The sequence below is a fragment of the Dysidea avara genome, chromosome 5 (genome assembly GCF_963678975.1).
Source record: "Dysidea avara chromosome 5, odDysAvar1.4, whole genome shotgun sequence".
Taxonomy (NCBI): domain Eukaryota; kingdom Metazoa; phylum Porifera; class Demospongiae; order Dictyoceratida; family Dysideidae; genus Dysidea; species Dysidea avara.
Window position 1 is genome coordinate 30,779,368 of NC_089276.1, and position 23,530 is coordinate 30,802,897.

Here is a 23,530-nt window from a genome sequence, read left to right on the forward strand (position 1 = left end):
AATCATGTGAACATCACCATAAAATCAAGCAGAGAGATATAGGCCTATAACTCTATGGACTAGTATGCATACATTATTTCTCAACTTTTATGCGCACATATAGATCAGCAAGTACGTTATGGCATTGTTCTACATACCTGAAACTGTTTGTAAGTAGGCTACCTATACCATTACACCAATATGATGTCCATTTATCACCGAATAATTGCCTGGGGGCGTAGCCTTGGTCAAGTTCTAAGCTGTTTTCTGTGCTCAGTCGTTTCATTGCATACATGCTTACATGTTAAGCTATTTATTTTAAATTATTAAAATTATGTTTGCTTATGTCATGGTAATGATGCCCACAGTCATAACATTTATTGGGGGTGTGGCTTATTATTAAACACAAAAGGTTTATTATCAAACACAAAAAGGTGCATTGTTTGTGGCAGAAGCAGTGCATCAAATCGCATGAAATTTGGTCAGTTTATAAAATGGTGTTTCTTCATGACACACGTCACTTTTTGTGTTGAAGCATGATTACTGACCAGAGATATAAATTTTAAAAATACCTACTTAAAAAGTACGATTTTGCTAAATCCTCCAAGATGACTAATGCTATTATTTCCAAACTGATATCATATGTGGCCAACAAAGCTTAAAATTGTTTGAAGTGAAAAGGACCAAAAAATAAGCGTGTCCTAATTGCTGACACACTATTAATACTTGCGTGTTCTGGTATATCATGGTGCCATTGTTGAAAAGCCTCAATTTTTTGTCAGAACTGTTCAGACAATGAAGGAAATTTATCCTATAAAAACTTATAAATGTTGATTATTCTGTTATGTAGTAAAGTAGCATAACATAGTTGACGAAAGCAAAATTTCAAATATGCAAATAGCTGGATCCAAATGAGCTATGAATCTGAGCTCTCTTTATGAAATAGAACTATGTGTGGTAGAGCCATGCAGCGATTTTCATATACTTTTAAGTTGGCGTGAATGAGAAATCTAGCCTTGAATGTGTAGTACTTGGAAGAAATATTTTTATAGTTAATGGGCGCTTATAAGGAATGTGTACGCTTGTTCGAGCTTGTTCAATTGATGTAGTCTGCAAGAATAAACCATTTGTCACTTATCCACAAAGGTTTAAGGTTCATACATTAACGGCGATGGTTAAGGTGGCTGTAGTTTGGCTGTGTGTCCGTCACCAAGTGCGCTTCAGAAGTGCGCGTTAAACATGATACGCGGTAAAGCCTAGAACTGTAGAAGTATACGGTAGATCATGGGAATATCTATGAGTAGATGGACTATGTTTGCGATAAGTTGGCATTTTTGGTAAGTTTCTTGTTGATGTGCGTATTCATGGTAGCATGCAGTAGGCCATGCACTTGGCGTCGGGCACACTTGCTATTAATTATTCTGGGCAATCCTGTGGAACAAAGAAAACTGTGGAATAAATAAAACTATTTTCTGAGGATTTCACTATAGATCCCTTTTAATACTAAATATAGTACTGCTGTAGGCTTATAGGTTTACTTTGCCATGATAAAAAGTCCTTTTGTGTGTTCGATGAATGTGGGAATTGTGGGTCTATTAAAATCAGGAGTATATAATGGGATTTAGACTACAGTTAAAAGATATACCTTGTTCAAGTAAATCTGTCAGCCATCCAGAAAAATATCGGTAACCCTTATTGATACTTTCCAGTACCTCAGAGTTGAGACCTCGGATTTGATCATGACAGAGGAAACCACGTTCAAACAAATGATGACAAGCTTCTAAATAAGCCAAGGTTTCTGATGTCTTCTCTACATCTGTAGCTGCAGTCTCCTCTCGATGGATAAACCAGTACAGCTCTCCCAGCACTTGTTCTTGCTATTAAAAGTGATTTGAATAACTCTAATTTTACAGATTGCCACAATCTTACCTGCATAATCTTTTCTGGCAATACATTCAATTTGGTCCAAGCGTCCCACAAACAATGAGTCTCTTTCAACCGAGGTACCATCCTTGCACAGCTGTTCTCCACTCGGCCCAGTTCTCTTTTGTAAAGATCGTCTATTGTTTCCCAGCCAAACTTACATTTTCCACTGCGTTGAAAATGCTTAGTGCCATTAGTTTTTGAAGAAAACAGTCCACTAATAATGTTTTTTAGCTAAAAAAATTAAAGTTAAATAAAGAAGCATACATGCATGCACAACATACACACACAGAGCAAAAATACAGGTTGTCATAGCACACCTACAATGGCACACATACCTGATGAGATGGACAAATAAGTCCAAAATTTTGTGAGGGGGATTAAATGGATTCACCATCCATGGTTCAACTTGAAAGATATCGTCTTGGTCTTCTCTAAGTGAATATGCTCCAGTATGTCCGTGACTTTTTTTTTAATGGCAGAAATATTGGAGGATGCACCATCACAGACTTGTTTTGAGTCCATGAAACCGAAACAGTTTGATGGTGTCCATGACACATGCTGTGATGAATTTGCAGTCCATGGTGGTGGAAGCTGTGAAGTAAGGCCCAACAATGTCAAATTCACTTGTCAGGTCACGCCAGAGAAACTGCAGTAATAAGAAGTTTGCTGGACGCTCTCAGGCTCTTTCAACAATCGGTAAATATCATTTAGCGAAGGTAATTCTTTGTGAGTCATTGCAAGGCCCATCAACTGATGAATACGTGAATTCCACATCAGCTGGCATGCGACCTTCACTTCGTCAAATATTAGCACCCCATCTGATTTAGGCTCTTGCTTGCCAGATTCTCTACATTGCTCTTTAAAAAGCACATAACGTGCTACTTGGCTGGCTATACACTGTTTCCTTGCTCCTGGATCATGCATAAAAGCTCCTGTATAAGACTGTAGAGTGGACTTTGACGGCAACTGAATGATCCCAAAACTCTTGAGAGCTTCATAAGCAGCAGAGCTTCTAGTATACACGGCTAAAGCTGCAAAAAATGGAATATGACTTCTGTATTTTCAAAATATGGCTTACCAATTCTGATAGTTATCATGCTCCACCTGTTGCCCCGTGCTCCAGAAACTGCAGAAACAAAACATGTTGTAAGCAAAGTGTACAAATCATTGAAAGATCAAACTCACCATTACTAGATTGGTCATGTAAATACTGCTGCTGTTGACGTTTGCTGTCAGTGTACCATACTTCTTTCATCAACTCGCCCACACCATGTTCACTTCCTTCTAAAAATGCCTTCTCTAGTTCCTCATCACTAATCTCACAAACAATGGAACACATCTCCTCGTGCTGATCATCAGTTAGAGTAACATCTGCTTCACTGCACCTCTTCAATTTCCTCATCATATTAGATCTTGCAGCCTGTGCATTAGACCTTCTGTTCTGTTGGCTGGCAGGAGACATGTATTTCAGCCTTGCTCGTGAAGATGATGACTGCCTTTTCACTGTACGGCTGGGGCTCTCCTTTAGTGTTCGACGTCTCTGACAATTCAGGTCATACACTAATCGTTTACGTGCAGAGCACTGCACTTCCTGGGCACTCTTCTCTGCTCTAGTAGCATTGCTGGCCGGTTGGAACCACAGTCGACAATTGATCGAGTCGATACGGTCAAAAGGCTCTAGTGTCTGTCTAACAGTCAGAGTTGAACCGTATTGGCTTTAAATAGTATGACCTGTAATGATGTGGATCAATCCCAGGACAAAATTTGTAGTTCGACTTGACAGAAAACTTGTTGCACAACTATTGAGCATCTCTCTCCCTGTACATTTACTATTAACACAACACATCATGTGACATTATATGTAGCGTTTGTATTGATAGTTTAGCCCCACCACAGCATAACAGTATTGTTTCTTTTAAGAATGTTTGTAATAGAACTTATGCAATTGTGTCAGAGTTATATAAGAATTTCAAACTTCCCTATGTCATTCTTTGATCTGGTATTATGAAGCTTCTGCAGAGACATTTTTGTGTTATGTTGTATGCTCTTTGGATGGTATTGTAAATTAAAAAATTAATGTTTAACCTATTTAAATTATTAACAATTTTATTTATTTAGCATGGGATCTCCTCCGGATTGATGTCTACAGCTTCGGCGCTCTGTGCCAGTAGTTCAGAGAGACATATCCTATGTCACCCTTACATCTCTCAGGGTCAGCAGTCTAGAGTTTGTTCAGCCAATACAAGCACAAAGCTGGGGCAAGTTAGACTCTGCTATTTTTTTTCCACTGAGAGCATGCAGCACACTAGTCAAACAATGTGTTAAGGACCATCACAATGGAAAGGGATACAGATACAGCACTTTAAGTACAGTTCAATAAAAATTGACATGTACAACCATGCTTACTGTCATTTTAACAAAATATGTATTGTTGTCCACTATTGTTGACAAATTTACTCTCTAATCTTGTATGTTGAGCTTATAGTATCGGTCTTAAGTTAGCATCTGCTGTAGATGCCAGGACAATATCATATGTTTCAAAAGCATGGGGAGGAAGAGTGTTGGATAAATACATTACTGAACATTGTGGCACACTGGATGATTTGATGCCAGGAGATCTTGTTCTTGCAGACAGGGGATTTGCTATCCAAGATAGTGTTGGGTTTCGTTGTGCTGAGGTAAAAACACCACCGTTTACAAGAGGGAAGAAATATCTTAGCAGATGTGAAATAGACTGGTCTCATTAAATATCACATGTGTGCATTCATGTAGAACAAGTAATAGGGTTGTCAAAGCAGAGATACAAAATATCAACTTCCAATATCTTTACTTCAAGAGTTCAGACTCCTGCACCATTGATGATGCCATCACCACATGTGCTGCCTTGACAAATTTAAGTGACTCGGTAGTACCATTCGATTAGGTACATTCAACCTTTTGACTAGTTATTATTATGTATAGTACAATTCATGCACATGATTTATTTCACATTTTGATTAAACTCATAAAGGTATACTTATCATGTAACGTTTTACTAAAGTTTAAACATACACTAATCAGTCTGTATTATTTCTTTTTGGTGCAACAGAATTTCCTTTTGGTTCTACTTACTAATATCACAACAAAGATTGATTCTAGTTGGGTGTTTTTCAGGTTTAGGTGAGAACACTGCATGGTTGATAAGCCCTAATGAAGTTTTGTATCATCAGACATGCAAGGGATCACTCAAAGACGCTATGCTCACATCCAGATGTGCACTCTATCGAATGAACTATTATAGATATTGATAAACACTGTGAAAAAGCTCAGAATAATAAGGTATATAACAGTCTTATTATGTTAGTATTGGAATGAAATAGTACAGCATATATTATTAGATTAGGACTTTACTATAACAAGCTTATTGAATACATTTAAGACAGTCATATATTAGAGATTAAATCACTAGTATAGTGCGGTGTATTATCAGACTATATTAAGCCTATTTCAACCATATATTGGCTACTATACTACTGTACTTTTTTACTTTCCTATAATCTGTGGCTACCTTAATTAAATAATTTCTATAATTATATTTGTAATGAATTTAATTCTGTAAATATGTTAAAACCACAATAGGTACAGCTAGTAAATCAATGTCTCCTTGGCCATGGCAGTATCAAATCAATTTCATCGTTTATCAGTCTTTATCCAACTGCAGCAGGTAAGGCAGTAAACACAATTCACAAGTTCCATTACAAATTACCTGTATTATCATCACTATGTAGAACTCTGTGACAATCTGTTAGTCGTCTGGTAGAACTGTCCCACAACTCTAATACAAAGATGGTAAATATAATGTGTATTCTGGATAATCGTTGGACTTACAGTTTGTAACAATAAGAATCTCATAAAACCACAACCTTGTCTGGAAACCTAGTATTACCATGTAGAATGGTGGCTAGGTCCCACAACTCTATTAAAGATGGTAAATATAATGCGTATACTGAACAACCATTATACTTACAGTTTGTAACAATCTTTTAAAACTGAGACCGACAATCCATGTACATCTAAGACAAGTCTGATAAGACCAGGTCTCACAACCCTAAATGGAGGCAAACATAATTCATATTCTGGATTATTTGGTGCACTTACAGGTGTTATCAGTGAGTCTAACCAGACATAAAACAGCCACTTAGTATGTGACTTTGTTGGGCTAACGTGTTACGTAAGCTCACAAGAAGCATCTAATACACTCATAACCAAGTCCAAGAATCTTGTAATCACTAAGTACAACTGAAACAAGACTAAATATAATATAATTTGCATACTCTCAGTGAACTTACTTTTGTTAGCAATACGAGCATGGTCAGTGAAATAAGGACAAACAAGACAGAACAGGTTCTTGAAAGCACTCAACTCATTTACAGTGCCAGACAAGGTAGCAGCCGTCAGCTGTTGATAAAAAGTAGTGAAAAACATGAAGAAATGAGACCTGTTCCCAGAAGAAATGAGACCAGTTTCCACAAACCTAAACGAAGATAAATATAAATTGTATACTGGACACTCTCAATGTACTTACTTACAGATGTTAGCAATAAGAATCACCAAGTCTGTAATTCCTACCCCATTGAAAAGAAAATGAATAAAAACACAATCAGGCTTAATGCACTTACAGCTGTAAGTAATTAGATGACGTTGAACAACTCCGTGAAAAAAGAACAAAACTGTCCACATATGGTCACTACCAGATTCTTTAAAGGAAGCAGCTGCCATTGAAAGAAACTAACACTGCAGATATTGTACACTGACAACCTGTAGAACTAAGAGGTTCGACAAGAAACTGTACCTCTGAAGAGATAATATACAAAATCGTAAGAGCAGACCATGCATACTCTTACCGTTGATGGCTAATGAACTGTGTCCACTCGTCATCCGCCGTAAGCTGAGATATAACAGGATATAAAACATGTAATACGTACACAGCAACACCAAAGTTGAATCATTTGCAGGCCATTGTCATACAATACACAATAAACAATTTAATACGGCTAAACCTATCGTACAAGCTATCATTTTAGTCTAATACTTACTCATCTAGAGCTGTTTTTGATTGCTGCCATCGAAGGAATTGTCCACTTGGCCGCGCCACTTCACCAGCCAGCAGGGATGTACAGTTGTGGTCCATAACTATCATCGTGGCTCATTGGACGATGGCGCCGATCGCGTACACTCTCTCCGCGAGATACACCGTCGTATCACTCACATTTACAACCTCTGATACAACAATAGCGACAAAGATGGCGACTTAATTGCATCAGTAATACGCATGCGCTCCCCTTCAATTTTAAAAACAAGCATTACTACGAACTTTTGCAGCTGTGCTAACTGTGCAAGAAACTCTAGATTTGTATGGCTCTTAGATTGAATAATTAATTTTACTGGTATTATATGCTTTGCTGTATGAAAATGTGTGCGTATGAAATTATCACAACAAACTGAAGCTATAGCTATAGTTAGCTAGCTATAGTGATTAACAGAAGTGTAGCTACTTATTGTAAAGTCATCATGACTTTGTTTGGTACAGTAAAAAAAACCTTAAGTCACATGAGATGGTGAAGCTAAAAATGAAACAATAATGAGATCTGATGGTGAAGCTAAAAAGTTATCACATTTAGTTAAGTAAACAAAGCCATACAAAGAATGTGTATTAAACTAAAGTATAATCTGTTTCCCATAATATAAGATGGGGTTTATACTAAAGTATAAGATAGTTAGTATAATGCAAGGCTATACTGAGATTATTTGTATAGTTTAAGCCATTAGATATACCATATTATATTCCTCTTTTTTCACAGTGAAAGTTATAATATTTTTGTTATTTCTTTAAGTATACATATACAACTATAGACAAAGAGATAAATACTGTGGTATACAGTGATAATGATAGATACAATGACAATATAGATGTTTGATTACAAGATAGGATAATGGCATGAAATGATGATACAGTGATAATGATATATATAATGACAATGATAGATGATAAATGATAGATAACTAACAGATAAATAACAACAGCATATAGAGTTTAGTTTTCAGATGAACTACTCTGGTTGTCGATGGGAATGTACCTTCTGGCTGCCGATATAAGTCCATCCATGCCATTCAATCTGATGGCTTCGAAATCTCTATCTCTGCACAGAGGGCAGCTTGCTCCTTGAGTAGATGTGATTATCAGATAGATTTTGTAATCATCCCAAAATAATCTGTGTGGTGACTGTTTTATTAGAGGATTTTGATTTCATTGACTGTTCTATTAGAGTATCTTGATCTTTCAAAGGTTTGCTGGTTAGCTATGCTTGCTAACCAAGTTAGTTGGTTGCTATGCTTGCTTGGTTAGCTAGGTTTGCTGGTTATACTGATGAAATGGATTCCGCATGCTGCTGCTAACAAGTAAAGTATATTGTCATGAATTAACATCTACAGGCGGATAACAATAATTCACTACTGGTAAACAAACAAACAAATGTACAGTATCTTACTGTGCAATTCACCAGAATGTTGTCCTAGCTACTTCTAAGCTCAGTTGGTACCGATGACTAGGAAAAGTATCATAACCAGTATACAGTACAAGCTGCACTCTTCACCGTCTCCTGGCAACACACATAGCAAAATAGATAATAATCTGTACATGAAATGATCATTCTATAAACAACGTTTGATAGGAGGGGTACTTCTTCTCAGATGATTCAGATTTTTAGCAGACAAGTTTATTAAATTTAAACATCAATAAAGGCCTTGACAGGGGCCCGTGATATTTTTTATTCCTTTTGTTTTGTACTTTATGATGGTGTGATAAGAAAAGAGAGCGCTAAAAACAGCATTTACATTTTCCTGTTGAAAATAATATCTCGAAAATACTGAAATTTGTTGATCCACGGAAATACTTGCTCCAAACATTTGTGATTATGTGGTAACTCCGCTGCCATCAGTAACCAACGCATCATTTATGGTATGACAGAAGTGAATGAATTACAGCAAGCAGTACTAGTACTGAAAACTATAGTATAATTTTCTATCTTGATTATTCTATAGAGAGGAACACAAGCCTTGTGGTGGTGTATATATATATATATATATAGTGGCAGCTCCAGTGCATTCAAATATAGGACATGTTAGGTGCATAAAATCCTATGGATAAGACTATCGACTGTACTTGTCCATTTGAATACTATGTGCATGTTGCTACTAGAAACTTTGATGCTGCCAAATTTTTAGTTCATAATGTGTCGGAAAGATATAAACTTTAAAAGGCTGGAAAATCATGTCTCTGTCTATGCATATATACAGCAAGGCCTTAGTACGTATGTTAATATAGCAGCTGCAGAGTAATGCACTGCACACACCACTGGTTCATGCAAACCATGCAGGTTACAGTGCAGGTAACTTTATCGACTAATATGGAATATGTGATTACTAAATTAGGCCACTCCAAATGTGGAGTGCAGGCAGTCTGGTAATTACCATTATCCATTATCACTGTTCAAGCTGTGTTGGCTGTGTACTACAGCTATATTACTTGTTCATGGAGTGTATATTATTTGGTTTGTCTTGAATGCTCTATTAGAGTGAAATTTATTTCTAGTATATCAATCTAATATTCATGCTTGATGTATAGGTCTAGCTACATGCCTCTGACACAGATTCAATCTTCCAATAAGCATGTCTTGGTACTATACGCAGTCTGTACAGTGTGGCAACCTTGATCACTGACCCTCCACTCATTACACATTTAGCAAGCTATTTGAAGGCAAATAATGAACAAATGTGCATAAGGAGAAACAATATGTGAGGCAACAAAAGCACTTTTGCGTGTTTAAAATCAAAAGATAATTACATTGTCACCTTAAACATTTATTTTTTGATTGTAGCTAGTGGGCATGTTGTGGCCTCAATTGGGTACATGCTGTAGTACACATCAACATGGTGGAGCAGCTCAAAGAGTGGAGTCACAAATTAAAAATCCATGTTCTATTAGGAGAGTTGACTTCTCTATTACAGTGTCATTCACTTTACAAGAGCATAATCAGCAGATCACACACACATTTAAGCACTATTCTAGGTAGGAATACAGATTTCAATGCTGGGGTTGGTTCGTTAAAAGAACAATTGTTAGCTACCACCACAAGACGTTAATGCATACAGCATCTCCAACGTCAGCCCCCAATGCACTCAGACTGTACAATGCGTACATAATAACTTTAGCTGAGAGTGGGGCTGCATGAAAACTGAAAGAATGCAAGTGGGCATTCTACAAATGTACGTGCTACTACTATGTGTGCAAATCTTTCTGTTATTGGTTGGTGATTTTGGGCTGGATGTGTTTCCTGGTAGTATTGACCACACAATTCCATAGGATGTGAGTCGCAACTCTATGAATATTTATTATGAAAAAGAAATCACTTTGAAGTGGTCACTGCTATACGGAGAAGAAGGTATGCTTGTTGCTTGCAGTGCTTATGTATATTGTACGCAGTCTATAATACATCCATCAAGTATACTCTATACTTTAGCTATGCTGGTCTCTTGCCAACGTGGGGAACTCGGTCAGTGGTTAGTGTATGGCTAAACTGTGAGTACTTAAGCAACACAAATACTAGTCTGTCGTCAGTCTGGGGTACTCAGGCAGTGGTAGAGGTGTGGCCAAACTGTGAGTACTTAAACCACACTAATACTAGAGTGTAGCCGTACCTGATGATTTACAAATGGCCAAACACTTTTTTTATACCACATAGCTACACTTGTATTGTAAATTGGAATCAGGGAAAGTTCAATTCAAGGTGCCAGTGTGTAAGTTTCACTGTATAATGTGATTACAGTTATTTGCAACAGGTCAACAGTTGCCTTAAATGGTATCGATCAGGTCATAAATTGTAACAACTTACTTCACCTGATAATCTACAACTTAATTATTGTAGCAAGGCATCATTGCAGTAAAGTAATAGTGGAATATTTCATGCCATGTATGATTTATGGATTAGATCCTATGCATGCAAGGTGACTCCCCACCTTGTGCATAAAGTTGTTATGCTGAGTAGCATATATGTTACCCCTTATCTGAGAAAATGGTCCATGTAGCCTTATCAATAGCACGAATTTGGAAACCCATAACTGAAATGGTGCCACCGTGAAATGTGGCCATGGTGTAGTCCTAACACACCACTGCGTTGTGGGGAGAATACATTGAAAGCAGGAAATGTTATGGTTAGTCAAAGTTGGGAATTCAGAGAGGCTACAGTATATGGCCCATTTTCACAGAGCCGGTCACATATAGCTAGCTACAAGGGAAGCCTCACAAAGAATTACAAGATGTCTTCAATTTGTTTCTTGGGTGGAGGAATATCATTATGTTTTAGAGAATCCTGTGTAATGATTAATGGCTTCAGTTAATATAGATCAATTAACACTGGGTGACCTCTAAAGCTTAGAAAACCAGTCATGGTAAATGGTGAAGCTTACAGTTAAACTATGGAAATTGGATTTGGTGAAATCCAATTTTCAAAAACTGCAAAGGCAACTACAAAGCAACTACAAAGCATAAAACTTTAGCACTTGGCACGCGCAGCGCGCCAAGTGCTAAAGTTTTATGCTTTGTATATATAATAGGATGATGGAAAGGTACCTCTATCCTGGAGCCTCAACTATGAAAATGAGATATAGCACACTAAAATTAACTTGTTTCATATATATACTATTTCTGGACACTGCTATTCTTTGGAATAATGCATTTCCATGATCTCCATAGCCACCTAATCAATGTATGAACATCACAATGTCACTGAAATGCTGCATGGGATTTACTAGCACCCTGGCCTGCTTATTATTGAAGAAATGTCAAACCTGTATGGTGCATTTTTCAGATTGTCCTACAGTGCATTAACTTGTGTGTTTATTAAGTTTCTGCACAGTGTGTTGCCTTATTGTTTAATGCGTCTTATTCCTGAGACTACAGAGCAATTTTACATGTATTTTATCTACAGCAAACAACCAATTACTTGAGCCAATTACTAATAACCAATTACTTAAATCAATTACCAACAACAGCTCTAAAATCCTCAATGAAGTGGACTAATAAAAGTCTACTGACTTATAACTACAGTCTGCTTGTAAACAAAAGGCTCCATAGTCTCAGATGGCAAATGTACACCTAGCTAATCAGGAAATCATATTTTCAATTTGACACAATTGCAGGGTCTTACACAGCAACTTATAGTTGATGCAAATACCTATAGCATGGGTATGTGCAGCACTGTTACATTTTGATCAACTTTGTACCAACTACTTATCTGCCTTTTAAGTACGTACTAAATTGGATATTTGATAATTGGAAAATTATAAATTTTCCAACAAAATAATTTAGCTTGTCTATAATTTACTACCTGATACAAAGTTCACTTTGTGAGAACCATAATGTCACACTTGAAATAATTAGTATTTTAATGTTTAGGTGATGCTGTTTAGTGCGGGGTCCAGTTTTAAATTGTAATTCAAGGAATTGAGAATTGATATCATTAACATGTGGATTTGTACCAAGAAGCTTATTACTTAGCTAATCATTGAATATTTTATGTGTCGAATGCACCCATATAGGTGATTTTCTAAAATTCAGTGACATATAATGCTACAACCTTCTTTGTTAAGTTATAGTGATTATAGCACTGGCACTTATAATAACCACTGTTTTGTAAGATAGGAAAAGACAGCTACTTACAAGAATAGGTACATATATACTGTGGTGGATATCCTAAGTTGATGTGTATACATGCCATTATAACCAAAGAAGTATATATGCTATGAAGATGATCTTGATGAAGATGATGATCTTGATTTAGCTCTCATAATTTTATTTCAATGCGTAGACATCTGTACAGCTGAACCTTGTGCTTTTGATAGGCTGATGAAGTTGGAACTTCTACAATACCTCAACTACATGCAGCGCTCCCTGGGTTATTCAAACCTCTATTATCCGAATGCTTGGATATCTAAACAGTAGAAATGACTGCTCTATTAGAGTATTTTGTCCAATACTGATGTTCTATTAGAGTATTTGGACAGGGCTCTGTATATAAATGAATGGGCTTTGACTATCCGAACTTTTTGATTATCAGAACATGTCTTGATACCAATGAGGTTGAATATTGAGGGAGCACTGTAGTTGCTCAGAATAAGTTAATATGGCTTGCCACTAGCTGCAGGTAGCTAGTTTACAATGACATTAATAAATAAAGGTAGATGGTATATGATTTGACTGCAAACTATGATAACCATCATTTCACACCATGCACACAATATGCTTTGAAGGGAAGAGATGCAATTAAGCCGGAGTCAAATATGCAGAAACATTTTAATCAGTGAAATGGTCTATTAGGGAATTTAACTCTAAAGAAACTGTTCTAGAGTCTAGGAGGCATTTTTCTGTTGCAGTTCATTTCCACTGATTGCTCTATTAGAGAGTATTAATCTGTGTTAATATTTTGAAATATCCACATAATACACTAGCATATTCTGGCATAGCACTATAGCCTATTTATTGTGCTGGCATATTTGCTGCAGGCCAAGACACAATACCTAAAATGTAGATGCCAGCTTCATATTTGAAGTGTATACTTTGACCATAATGTTTAATGGTTGATTGATTATATACCTGATTGTGATCTAGTGTGGTTTTGGCTCTCCACAGGTTCCTTCCAACTGACACCGGCTACAAGTTTATGTAGCTATTTATCCATCTACTCTTGTGATATCTGATCTTGTCTACAGTTAAGCCATCATTATTATATTCCTTCCACCCACATCATTTTTTATGTAGCCGCACCAAATTTTAACTGTGATTATAGATCACATGAATTGCACTATTTTATGATAGTAGGAGGCACAGAGGGACCAAGTTTTAAGGAAAATGCATTATCACGTATGCATGGAAACATAGCAGAAGGTTGGAAGTTCCTCCACTGTTGTTCAACAAGGTGCATGGGTGTACAGCCCTGGAAGCCTTCAAGATCAAGATACTCTAATAGAGCAGTCAGAGACTGAAATAACTAGAGTTAAGTGTATAATTAATAATCAATATCACCTCCCACCCGCATCACCGTTTGTTCAGTTGGGTGACAGCTAGGAAACAAGCAATATAATAATGATGGCCTTAGGTGTTCATGAATCTCCACAGGTTCTTTCCAAGTGACTTTGGTTGTACAGTATAACGTAAAAGCGCTTCAACTAAGACCTTATGCGTCCCAAATACCAGACTGATCGGTTCAGCCATTCGACAACTACAGGTGTCCAGAAAAAAGATCGTCCAGTTATTGATGTATCACCTTGTGTATCACTGTATAGAAGTTGGACACTTTGACTATAATGGTGGGATAAACCAGCTAGCACCCTTGCTAATTGAAGAAAGCTCTTTCATATTGTACCCTTTACATCATTAAACTATAAAAAGAAGTCTCAAAACCATCATACGTGCAGAGATTTGGACTGCATGGGCATGTTAATGCACAGTAGTTCAATTCAATTATTCAATTATTAGCTTTATAGTGCAATGTTACAGTCTATACTAGACCCATGCATCTGCTCGAAAATATTAGTTAAAGGCATGTAAGGAGTTGCTGCAGACAAAACGGACTATACCTGGATCAAACAGCAGTAGCACAATGTTCACAGCAACTGTTTCTATCATTTGAGTGGCTGTGGAGATCTTGTAAATGCGTTGGCTTCCCAAAAACCAAAGAATAGCGGTGTCCGGAAATGGTAGTCAACGAAACAGGCTGACTTCAACGAGCCGTATCTTCCAAACCAAACGTAGCTGAGACTCCAAATTTTTATCAACACACGACCATAGACTGATGTTACATGCCCTAGAGTTTGGCGGAAATCGGAGCTGTAGTTACTGAGTTCAGAGCCACTGTCCGGATTATTGATCGCTTTGTCTGGTTATTGATTGCTTTTCCGTACAGATACGTATATTGGCGGTGGGGTCTATTCTACGGAACGGAACGGAACGGAACGGAACGGAATGATGGACTAAACTGCGGAACGGAATGCTTTCTCAGATTGAAGCTTGCAGCTTACCATTGCTGTACAAGTTATCAGTGGCACTTCCAGCAGGTAATCAAACGTACCCCAAGAAAGATAAAACGAATTTAAGGATCGATTGTGGGTTCTTGTTGGTTGTCATTAGTAACGAAGTACTAATTGTGGGAATAGCTGACTCAGTGAGTTCATCTTCGGATATATCAAGTAGGGAACTTAATGCATGACTTGTTTTTACTAGTATGTGAGTTAATTTTACTTACTTGACTTTAGAATGTACAGTCTGAGACCCAGCCTTTCTAATCGGCATAAATCAGTATGTGTATAGCTACACTACAAAGGGAACAAGTATGGTGACAAGCTGAATCAACTCAGTCTAAGTAGAATCTAAAGGAATTTTGTGCAGTGTGTGAGGAGCAAACATTCAGATACCTCAAGGAGGCTATATTGTGTGAACATCAATGATTCATTAACAGAGTAGCGGACTATTGTCAGATATCTCAGCCTGAGTACTGAGTTGAATTCTGGATGGGGTCTATTTTACAGAATGGAATGCTTGCTGAATCAACTTGCAGCTTGGTTAGCTGCTATCATTGCTGAAATTGCATTTTATCAGTGGAACCTCCAGGAAAATGGAATAGAATTGTTTAGGTAATCATAACTTTATTCAGTCTAATAAACAGAATATATGGTTGATTGAGTGAGGTATCACTTTCAGAATGTTCAGATGACCAGTGATGAGATGCATGGATTCATCAAATTTTTGTTGTGGTTGGAGACATTAAATATCCAAAAGCAAACTAACTGTATAATATTAATTCACTTTCTTTATATTTTCTCAATTTGAGCCTGTATACAAATAATTGAATTTTCCTTGTCAATAGAAATCCTAGAATAAGATGGGAGAGAAACTTATCTTTGTTTACCTATACTGTACAACCAAGAGTTCGTAATACTGATTTGTATGGGGGAGAGTGTCTAACTCTCAGTATGGCCTGTACAAACACCCTGCGTAAAGTTCACCTTTCATCAAATCAACACCTTTACTGGGGGATAGGAAACTGTTGATTAGTGTTGCTGAAGAAGGTAAAGCCTTTGTTCTGAAATAAGGCCGAGGTGTTTGGTGAATGCATTCAAGTTAGACACTCTCCACCTTATTATGAACTCTTGATACAACTTCAAAGGAAAATGAAGAAAACATACAGATGAATCAATAAAATCACTACAGTAAGGTGAATTACAGACTAGTGAGATCTTGGTTAATTAATGACAGTGGTTGGAGATTAAGTGTGGTAGCTTCTTGTTCTTGAATATGTTGCAAAGTGGAAGTACAAATCAAAATTGGATATCAAATTCATTATGAAAAATTTGTATACATAAATAATCTAGCATTACTATTTCATTTGTCCTCTGCTTAAACATGCTACAACAGTACTAGTGTCAGTACATTGGCAGTGAGTCTACCTTGAAATTTCAACTCTAGAGTAGATCCAACACAGGACAGCCCGCACTGTAACAAATACATGTGATCCCATTGTAATTTCATGGACCAGCTCACTTGAAGATAGACAAACCAATTTAACCTGTTTTGTTTGAAGTGAAGCATGTGAAACGTTACACTTAAGAAATCCTAGGATTCTTAGGTGGTATGTAATTAATGTGAGTGTTCCATTTCAGGTCTGACTAGATACATTGAAATTACACACACATCCTGGTCCAAATTATGTTTGCCTGGTGGCTACGGGCATGGTTTCACATGCGGCTTATAATAGAGATTTGGCTGATCTGGCATTTAGCCTGATTCAAGGCTAGCAGTCAGACACATCCTTGAATTGTGCAACAGATAAAGTCAGCTCACTATTGAATACGGCATTAGTCCACTGCACCAGCTGTTAATATATAAATAACTCCATGCATACACTTCAGTGATGTTTGCAGAATATACCCTCCTTGCGGTCTGCCAAAATATTTGCTCCTCACACACTGCACAAAATTCTTCAAGTTTTAATTCAGCTGGCTCTTTCCTGTTACCAGTATCTTCCTGCTTGCTTTATTTATACACTGACTTATGACTTGAAAGACCGGCCCAGACTGTTTTCTAAAGTCTAAATAAGAAAAACAGCTCACATAAAGTTCCCTTCCGTATGGATGAACATCACTGATACAGCTCATCCCACAATAATACTTCGTTACTAATGACAACCAACAAAAACCCACAATCGATCCGTTAATTCTTTTTTATCTTATGTTTAATCACCCACTGGAGATGCCACTGCTAACTTATAAGGGAAGTTTCAGCAATGGTAAGTTGCAAGCTTCAATTTGAGAAAGCGTTCCGTTCCGTGGTTTAGTCCATCATTCCGTTCCGTTCCGTTCCGTTCCGTAGAATAGTCCCCACCTATATTGGCTTCGTATTCCTAGTTGCTTCAAGCGTTCGGGCTGAAATTTTATATTCAAAGTACTTTAGCCTAGAGTCTAGACCGTTATACGCTCCAAATTTTAGATTGATCGGTTTATCCGTTTGACAGCTACAGGTGTCCGGGAAAAGGCCATGATCGTCCGGTTATTGATGACTTACTCTATATTTATTACAGACCTCTACATGGTGGTTGGGTTCTTTGTAACTGAACACTCTACAAGGTGACTTCTTCTAGCTGATCTCTGTACAGGGTGAATTGTTTGTAACTGAACTATCCGCTACAAGGTGACTTCTTCTAGCTTATCTCTCTACAGGGTGATTTGTTTTCAGTTGAACTCTCTACAAGGTAACTTGTTCTAGCTGATCTCTCTACAGGATCACTTGTTTCTATAGCTGATCTCTACAGGGTGAATTGTTTCTGGTTGAACTCTCTACAGAGTGATTTGTTTGCAGCTGAACTCTATACTTTGTAACTGAACTCTCCACAAGGTGACTTCTTAGCTGATCTCTCTACAGGGTGATTTGTTTGTAGCTGAACTCTCTACAAGGTAACTTCTTCTAACTGATCTCTCTATATTTGTAGCTGAACTCTCTACAGGTGATTTGTTTGCAGCTGAACTCTCTACATGATGGTTTTTTTTGTAGCTGAACTGTCTACAAGGTAACTTCTTTTAGCTGATCTCTCTACAGGGTGATTTGTTTGTAGCTGAATTCTCTACAGGGTGATTTGTTTGCAGCTGAACTCTCTACATGGTGGTTTCTTTGTAGCTGAACTCTCTACAAGGCAATCTCCCTTGCTTCATTACTTTTTTTATTTCTATGGAACTAAAATTTCTACATAGTTTGTGTTTATATAAATTATAAAATTTAATTTTTTGGTGAAAAGCATGAATGCCTTGCTATAGGGTCATGAGTTGTTAGCATATAATATAATCGTGACATATAAAATGCTTGTGGCATAATGGCAAATCTGGTGCCATTCTTAATTCTCATTGGGCACTTCAATCACTGATTATGAATTATGTTGTGAATAAGTTAATGTTGTATTACCAATAAAAATCAGGTACCTAAGTTTAAAATTTATGTAAGTGATTACATTAGCACTAATCACATTTTCAGATTGGTACCTTTGGAGTTCACGATAAATGATAATCACACACATACATGCAATGATGTGTGTTCTCTGCTGTTTACACTATCCTATTGTTAAGCAAATTCTTTAGCCACTACTCATGGTTATACTTCAGCATGTAACACATGGTTGTGTCTGCACAATGGAAGTTAAAGCGATTTTTAGCCTGTCAATAGCAAATTAGTAATAAGTGTGTTGTCATGGTTTTTAGGTTGAGGTACATGCAGATGTAATGATGTGTGTTCTCACTATTACATAACCATAGGTGGATCTAGGAGGCACTGTCAGGGGGCCAAGGAGGGGCAAGAAGTTTTAGTGTTTATTCCACTAAGACGAATTCTAGTACACAAGCTAGATTCATTTGCATAACTTTATTCAGTATAGTATGATTTGGATGTACAGGCTATGCCTCTATCCAAAATTTACAATTAGCTGTGTGAATGATAGACATACAGTTTTAAGACTGTAGTTGGAGAAAATTTTTAAAAATCAGACCTCCTAGGTTTGAATTTGGGAGCATTTCTGATAGAATTTAACTTAAAAAGCGTAAACTTGCAATGCATATAAAGATTAGTTAGCCTATCTGATATAAAACCTGTTTGATGATAAAGTGTATAAATAAAAATAAAGGTGTATAGTATGACATGAGAATTGTGATTGTTCTATTAGAGTAGTGACTGCTTTATTAGAGTATCTCGATCTTAGCACAAAAATTTAAACTTATTTGCCTCACTTTCTTTACAATGTACGGTATAACCGTAAAGTACAGTATAACTGTTATCTTCTATTTGCCCATTGACTTTCTATACTTCTGAATACAGTGTGAATGCATAATTCCAGTTTCTGGTATCAATATAGTACTGTAAGTCCAAGGGGGGCAAGAGAAGAGCCAGGGGGACACAGCACCCCTTGGCCCCCCCTCAGATCTGCCTATGTACATAACTATCCTATTATTGTGTATTCTTTTATTTTAATTTATTTCAAGTGTTGAAGGTCTGTAGGACACCAGCTGGTCTTACATCCAGTTTAAAGATATTCTTAAGCAAATTTTTAGTTAAATTTCTACACTTGTACGAGATACAAGCCATTTCTATTATGCGTTATTCTATATATCTACATAATTTCATTTGTAGCCTGTACAGATATCACTAAAACTAATACAACTATACCTTGTATGTTTCCACCAGGACCTCCGGGACCTCCAAGAAGACCCTCAAGAAAAAGAGGACCACCAGGACATCAGGGACCTCCAGGAAAAGATGAAGTTCCTGGACCACAGGGAAGTGTTGGGCCACAAGAACCTCCAGGAAATGATGGAACTCCCGGGATAGTAGGTCCTCAAGGGAATGATGGAGCTCAAGGGATAAGAGGTCCCCCTGGAGAGATTGGACCACCTGGACCACAAGAACCTCCAGGACAAGGTAAAAAAAGTAAAAATACATTATGGTACACAAATGACTAAGTAAAGACCATGTACAGAATTGGAGATCCAATGTACTCAGCCAGATTTCCATACATGTGTGTATATACTGCAATTGAAAAGAAAAGTTCAAGGGCTTTTTGGAAACTTTTCAACAAGAACTTCTATTTCTTGCACTAAAATTGAAAGCATATGATATAGTGATCCTGTTTTACAAAGACCTTAATTAGCCATATTGAGAATAGTAGTGCTTCTCATAATACTATACTATATAACTAGAGCTGGTATGGTTTCTGGCCTGGATGCTACATGGAATTGATGGAATTCACTAGTTTTTTGCTCCTTCAAGTGTTGCATGTAATGACTGTTCTATTAGAGTGTTTCACTGCTTTATAAAGCTGACTGTTATGGATTATCTTGATGGCAGTGATACATAAAAGGCTAGGATCTTAGTATTGATGCCACCTCAGAATATTGAGATCACATAGCACTAACTATAGTCATTATAATGTGGTCATTAATTGCCATGCACCACCAGTGTACATACACTTTAATAATATTGGCAATCTTGTACAGGCTATATCTTTAATTATGTAGGTACACCAGGTGAAATGACAAAAGGAAGTGTGGGGAGTGTTTACGTAAGATGGGGACATGATCAGTGTCCATCATCAGCTCAGCTAGTCTATAGTGGAGTAGCTGGTGGATCTGAACATCTGGATCAAGGTGGTGCCAGTAATCCTCTATGCTTGCCACTCAATCCTCAGGATCCTACTACACTTAATCGACTATTTGCACTTACAGCAGGGCTGCATGGCAGTGAATATGAGTCAGCTTTTCTGAGTAATCACAATCATTGGGTACTCTGTGCAGTCTGCTATGTCTCCGGCCGTTCAGCACTTCACATGTTTCCCACCAAGACCAAGTGTCCTAATGGCTGGAGTACTGAATATGGTGGCTACTTGATGGCTGCAAAACCTGACCAGCGGCGGACTCAGTTTACTTGTGTGGATTCTCAGCTAAAGGCAGGATCTGAATCATCAGTGCTTGACAACAATGGATACCTTTTTTTCTTTGTATGGGAATCTTGTAATAGTCGCACCTCTTTGTCTTGTGGCAATGGTCAGTATACTAATGGAAGACTGATATCTTGTTCAGTGTGTACTAAGTAATCACTGCATCTGCTTATTGTGTGACACTGAACAAGAACTAGTTGTATACACCTGTAGTTTTAGATGTACACAAAAGTATTATTTTATACTCAAACCATATACATGTGTTTAGTTTTCTAATTAAACGTGATAAATATAAAAGGGTATAATATATATATAGTCATAACTAGAAACTAGGGCTGGGCGGTATTGGAGTTTCGCTTCACGATATATCGTGCAGAAATATATCACGATATTACTATTTATCGCGGTTATTAAAGATGACTGCTATATTAGAGTAGCTGACTGCTTTATTAGGGTATCTCGATCCTAGCTGACTGTTCTATTAGAGTATCTCGATCTTTGTAAAAAAAATTGACTAGCTAGTACTAGGTCCTTGTTTGCAGTAGTATCACGTGATTATTTGAGGTGTATTATAACAACCTTAAGGGCTTAATAAGCTGTCACAAACACTAAAAATCGTGATAATATCGGTATCGTGATATTATCGTTTCACCGAAATCTACGCGATACAGATATCGTTTCATTGCAATACCGCGGTATTACTATAATACCGAGAAACCGCCCAGCCCTACTAGAAACTACATATAAAATCTTTGAAGCGAAAGTCAATTTTAGTGGCTTTGCATGAGGTGCAATAGTTGGTGTGGCTGAACGACTCGCAGTGGAGGAACACAACCTAGCTAGAAAGAAGGAAGAATAATAGAACAGGACAGAAAAACACCTGGCTGGAAGTGATGACATGGATATAGCCAAACTGATACATTTATGGTTAGGCCTGCATAAAAAGCATAGTAGGCTGGAGTGCTATGCCAGCATAATGTTAGCATATTAGGTGGATATTTCAAACTATGGAACTTAATTCCATGAAAATAGATCAATACTCCCTAATAGAGCAGTCAACAATCAACTGCATCCTAGGATCAATACTCTAATAGAACAGTCGCTTTGTAGTGAAATACTCTAATAGAGTATTCACTGATTGAAATTCTCCAAGGTAATAGTGAGAACTGCTGCTAACTTAGGAGCATAATGTAAGCATAATTTTGGAACAATGAAAGGGCATAATAGGTGGAAATTTAGGGAAATTTCTGAAAACATTTTGGGAAAAATTTGGACATATTCAACTCAGGCCTATTCATGGTCAAAATCCAGCCCTTATAGTGCTGGATCTTTGACTTGACTTTTCTGCAATCTCTTCAGAAGGCATATGCATCTTAAACTTTCATTCATGGATATTCCCCATTATACATGTCTTCACTATATGCAATAATAGTTATTTAAGGGATTTTTGGGAAACCCTGCATGTTGTGCTTTAGATCTCAGCAACCCATCATGGTATTGGATAATTTTGTTTGCTTACCTAGAATGTATCATGATATTAAATGACATCAATTCAATACAATTCTGAATTGTCAAAATACTTTAGTAACATAGCTGAGAAATAACACTATTGACACGTGTAACTGTTTATCAGAAACATTTGATATAGCTACCAATTGTCTGCAGAAGATCAGATTTCCAACACCATTATATAAAAACAGGAGGCCTCAAGGTGTATTGATTGAGCTGCAATAGGTGCATAGTTGGGGTGTGTTTATGCAATTAATTTATACAAGTTACTATATCAGCACATATGTACACATGGTAGTACACCATGAATTAAAATTTTCAAACCAAAGATTACGTTTTTGTAGTTTTGCATAACAGCCATCTTTTTTTACATTGGGCCTTAAAGGGGGGCTGACTATGTGACGCTATAATATGATTCATTCAAATCCATTCAAAATTTTTTGGGTAGGGGCAGAGCTCTTGACCCCTCTTCAAAATGCTTTAGTCAGTTGTACATGTGTTGTAGTATCTTATAGTCTCACCACCCAGCCTGTACTAATTTTTTTGTTATATTATTTAGCCAGGAAAAAGACCAAATAACAGAAGAAGAAAAATACAGGCTAGCTGGCCAGACTAGTAGTATCTCTACTTTGTTTCAAATGTTATTCATCACCAATCTGACTGCTACAAAAACATTAAAACCCACAATTTAATAATTATGCTGTAAATGCATGATACATTATATATAATAAAGCATGCACAACCACATGAAATTGTACATTAATTTCATCAGAATTGCATTGCTACTTATGCACATTAGAGAGTTGTAGAATGTATTGGCATACTGTATAGCACAAAACTTTATTAGGGAAATTTTTTGATAAATTTGATGAATTGCATGTGCAATGCACTGCATTAAAATTTTCCCTCGGAATTTTTTGTTTAGTACACATTCTCTTATACAATATTGAAGTATTTTATCAATAATTTTACCCATCAATATGTTTGAACCAACCATTTCCAGGTCAAATATTTGTGCTAGCCATACAGCATCTCTGTGTGTACTACACTGTGAA

At 37.0% G+C, this 23,530-nt stretch overlaps 2 protein-coding genes and 1 long non-coding RNA gene across 7 annotated transcripts in view; 1 reads left to right on the plus strand and 2 right to left on the minus strand.

The window, feature by feature from the left end:
* Positions 1-23,530, plus strand: part of LOC136255179 (collagen alpha-1(XXIII) chain-like) — a 176,133-nt gene that overhangs the window by 150,192 nt on the left and 2,411 nt on the right. The window contains exon 3 of the mRNA XM_066047900.1: positions 19,718-19,951. Within this exon, the coding sequence (XP_065903972.1) occupies positions 19,718-19,951 (234 nt within the window). The remainder of the gene's footprint in view (positions 1-19,717; positions 19,952-23,530) is intronic.
* On the minus strand, positions 2,416-3,690 carry LOC136256938 (uncharacterized). The gene is made up of 3 exons (XM_066050004.1): positions 3,091-3,690; positions 2,984-3,031; positions 2,416-2,936 (listed from the first exon to the last, which is right to left on the minus strand). Exons 1-3 carry the CDS (start codon positions 3,365-3,367, stop codon positions 2,533-2,535), a joined length of 729 nt encoding a protein of 242 aa, XP_065906076.1. The 5' UTR covers positions 3,368-3,690; the 3' UTR covers positions 2,416-2,532.
* On the minus strand, positions 5,464-7,422 carry LOC136256128 (uncharacterized). Of its 5 annotated transcripts, none has more exons than XR_010701341.1 (10): positions 6,981-7,422; positions 6,789-6,832; positions 6,564-6,738; positions 6,474-6,509; positions 6,234-6,418; positions 6,043-6,194; positions 5,912-5,992; positions 5,773-5,860; positions 5,651-5,719; positions 5,464-5,599 (listed from the first exon to the last, which is right to left on the minus strand). It is a non-coding gene; the product is annotated as an uncharacterized lncRNA (long non-coding RNA). The 5 variants fall into 5 exon arrangements; XR_010701340.1 differs by having other exon boundaries at positions 6,234-6,342; positions 6,981-7,417; XR_010701339.1 differs by having other exon boundaries at positions 6,043-6,183; positions 6,470-6,509; positions 6,981-7,417.

Coding starts and splice junctions, on each gene's coding strand:
- LOC136256938 (XM_066050004.1), bottom strand. CDS start 3,367: ATGTCTCCTGCCAGCCAACAGAACAGAAGGTCTAATGCACAGGCTGCA. Junction 3,032..3,090: donor ACATGACCAATCTAGTAATG/GTGAGTTTGATC, acceptor TTGTTTCTGCAG/TTTCTGGAGCACGGGGCAAC. Junction 2,937..2,983: donor CATGATAACTATCAGAATTG/GTAAGCCATATT, acceptor CATTTTTTGCAG/CTTTAGCCGTGTATACTAGA.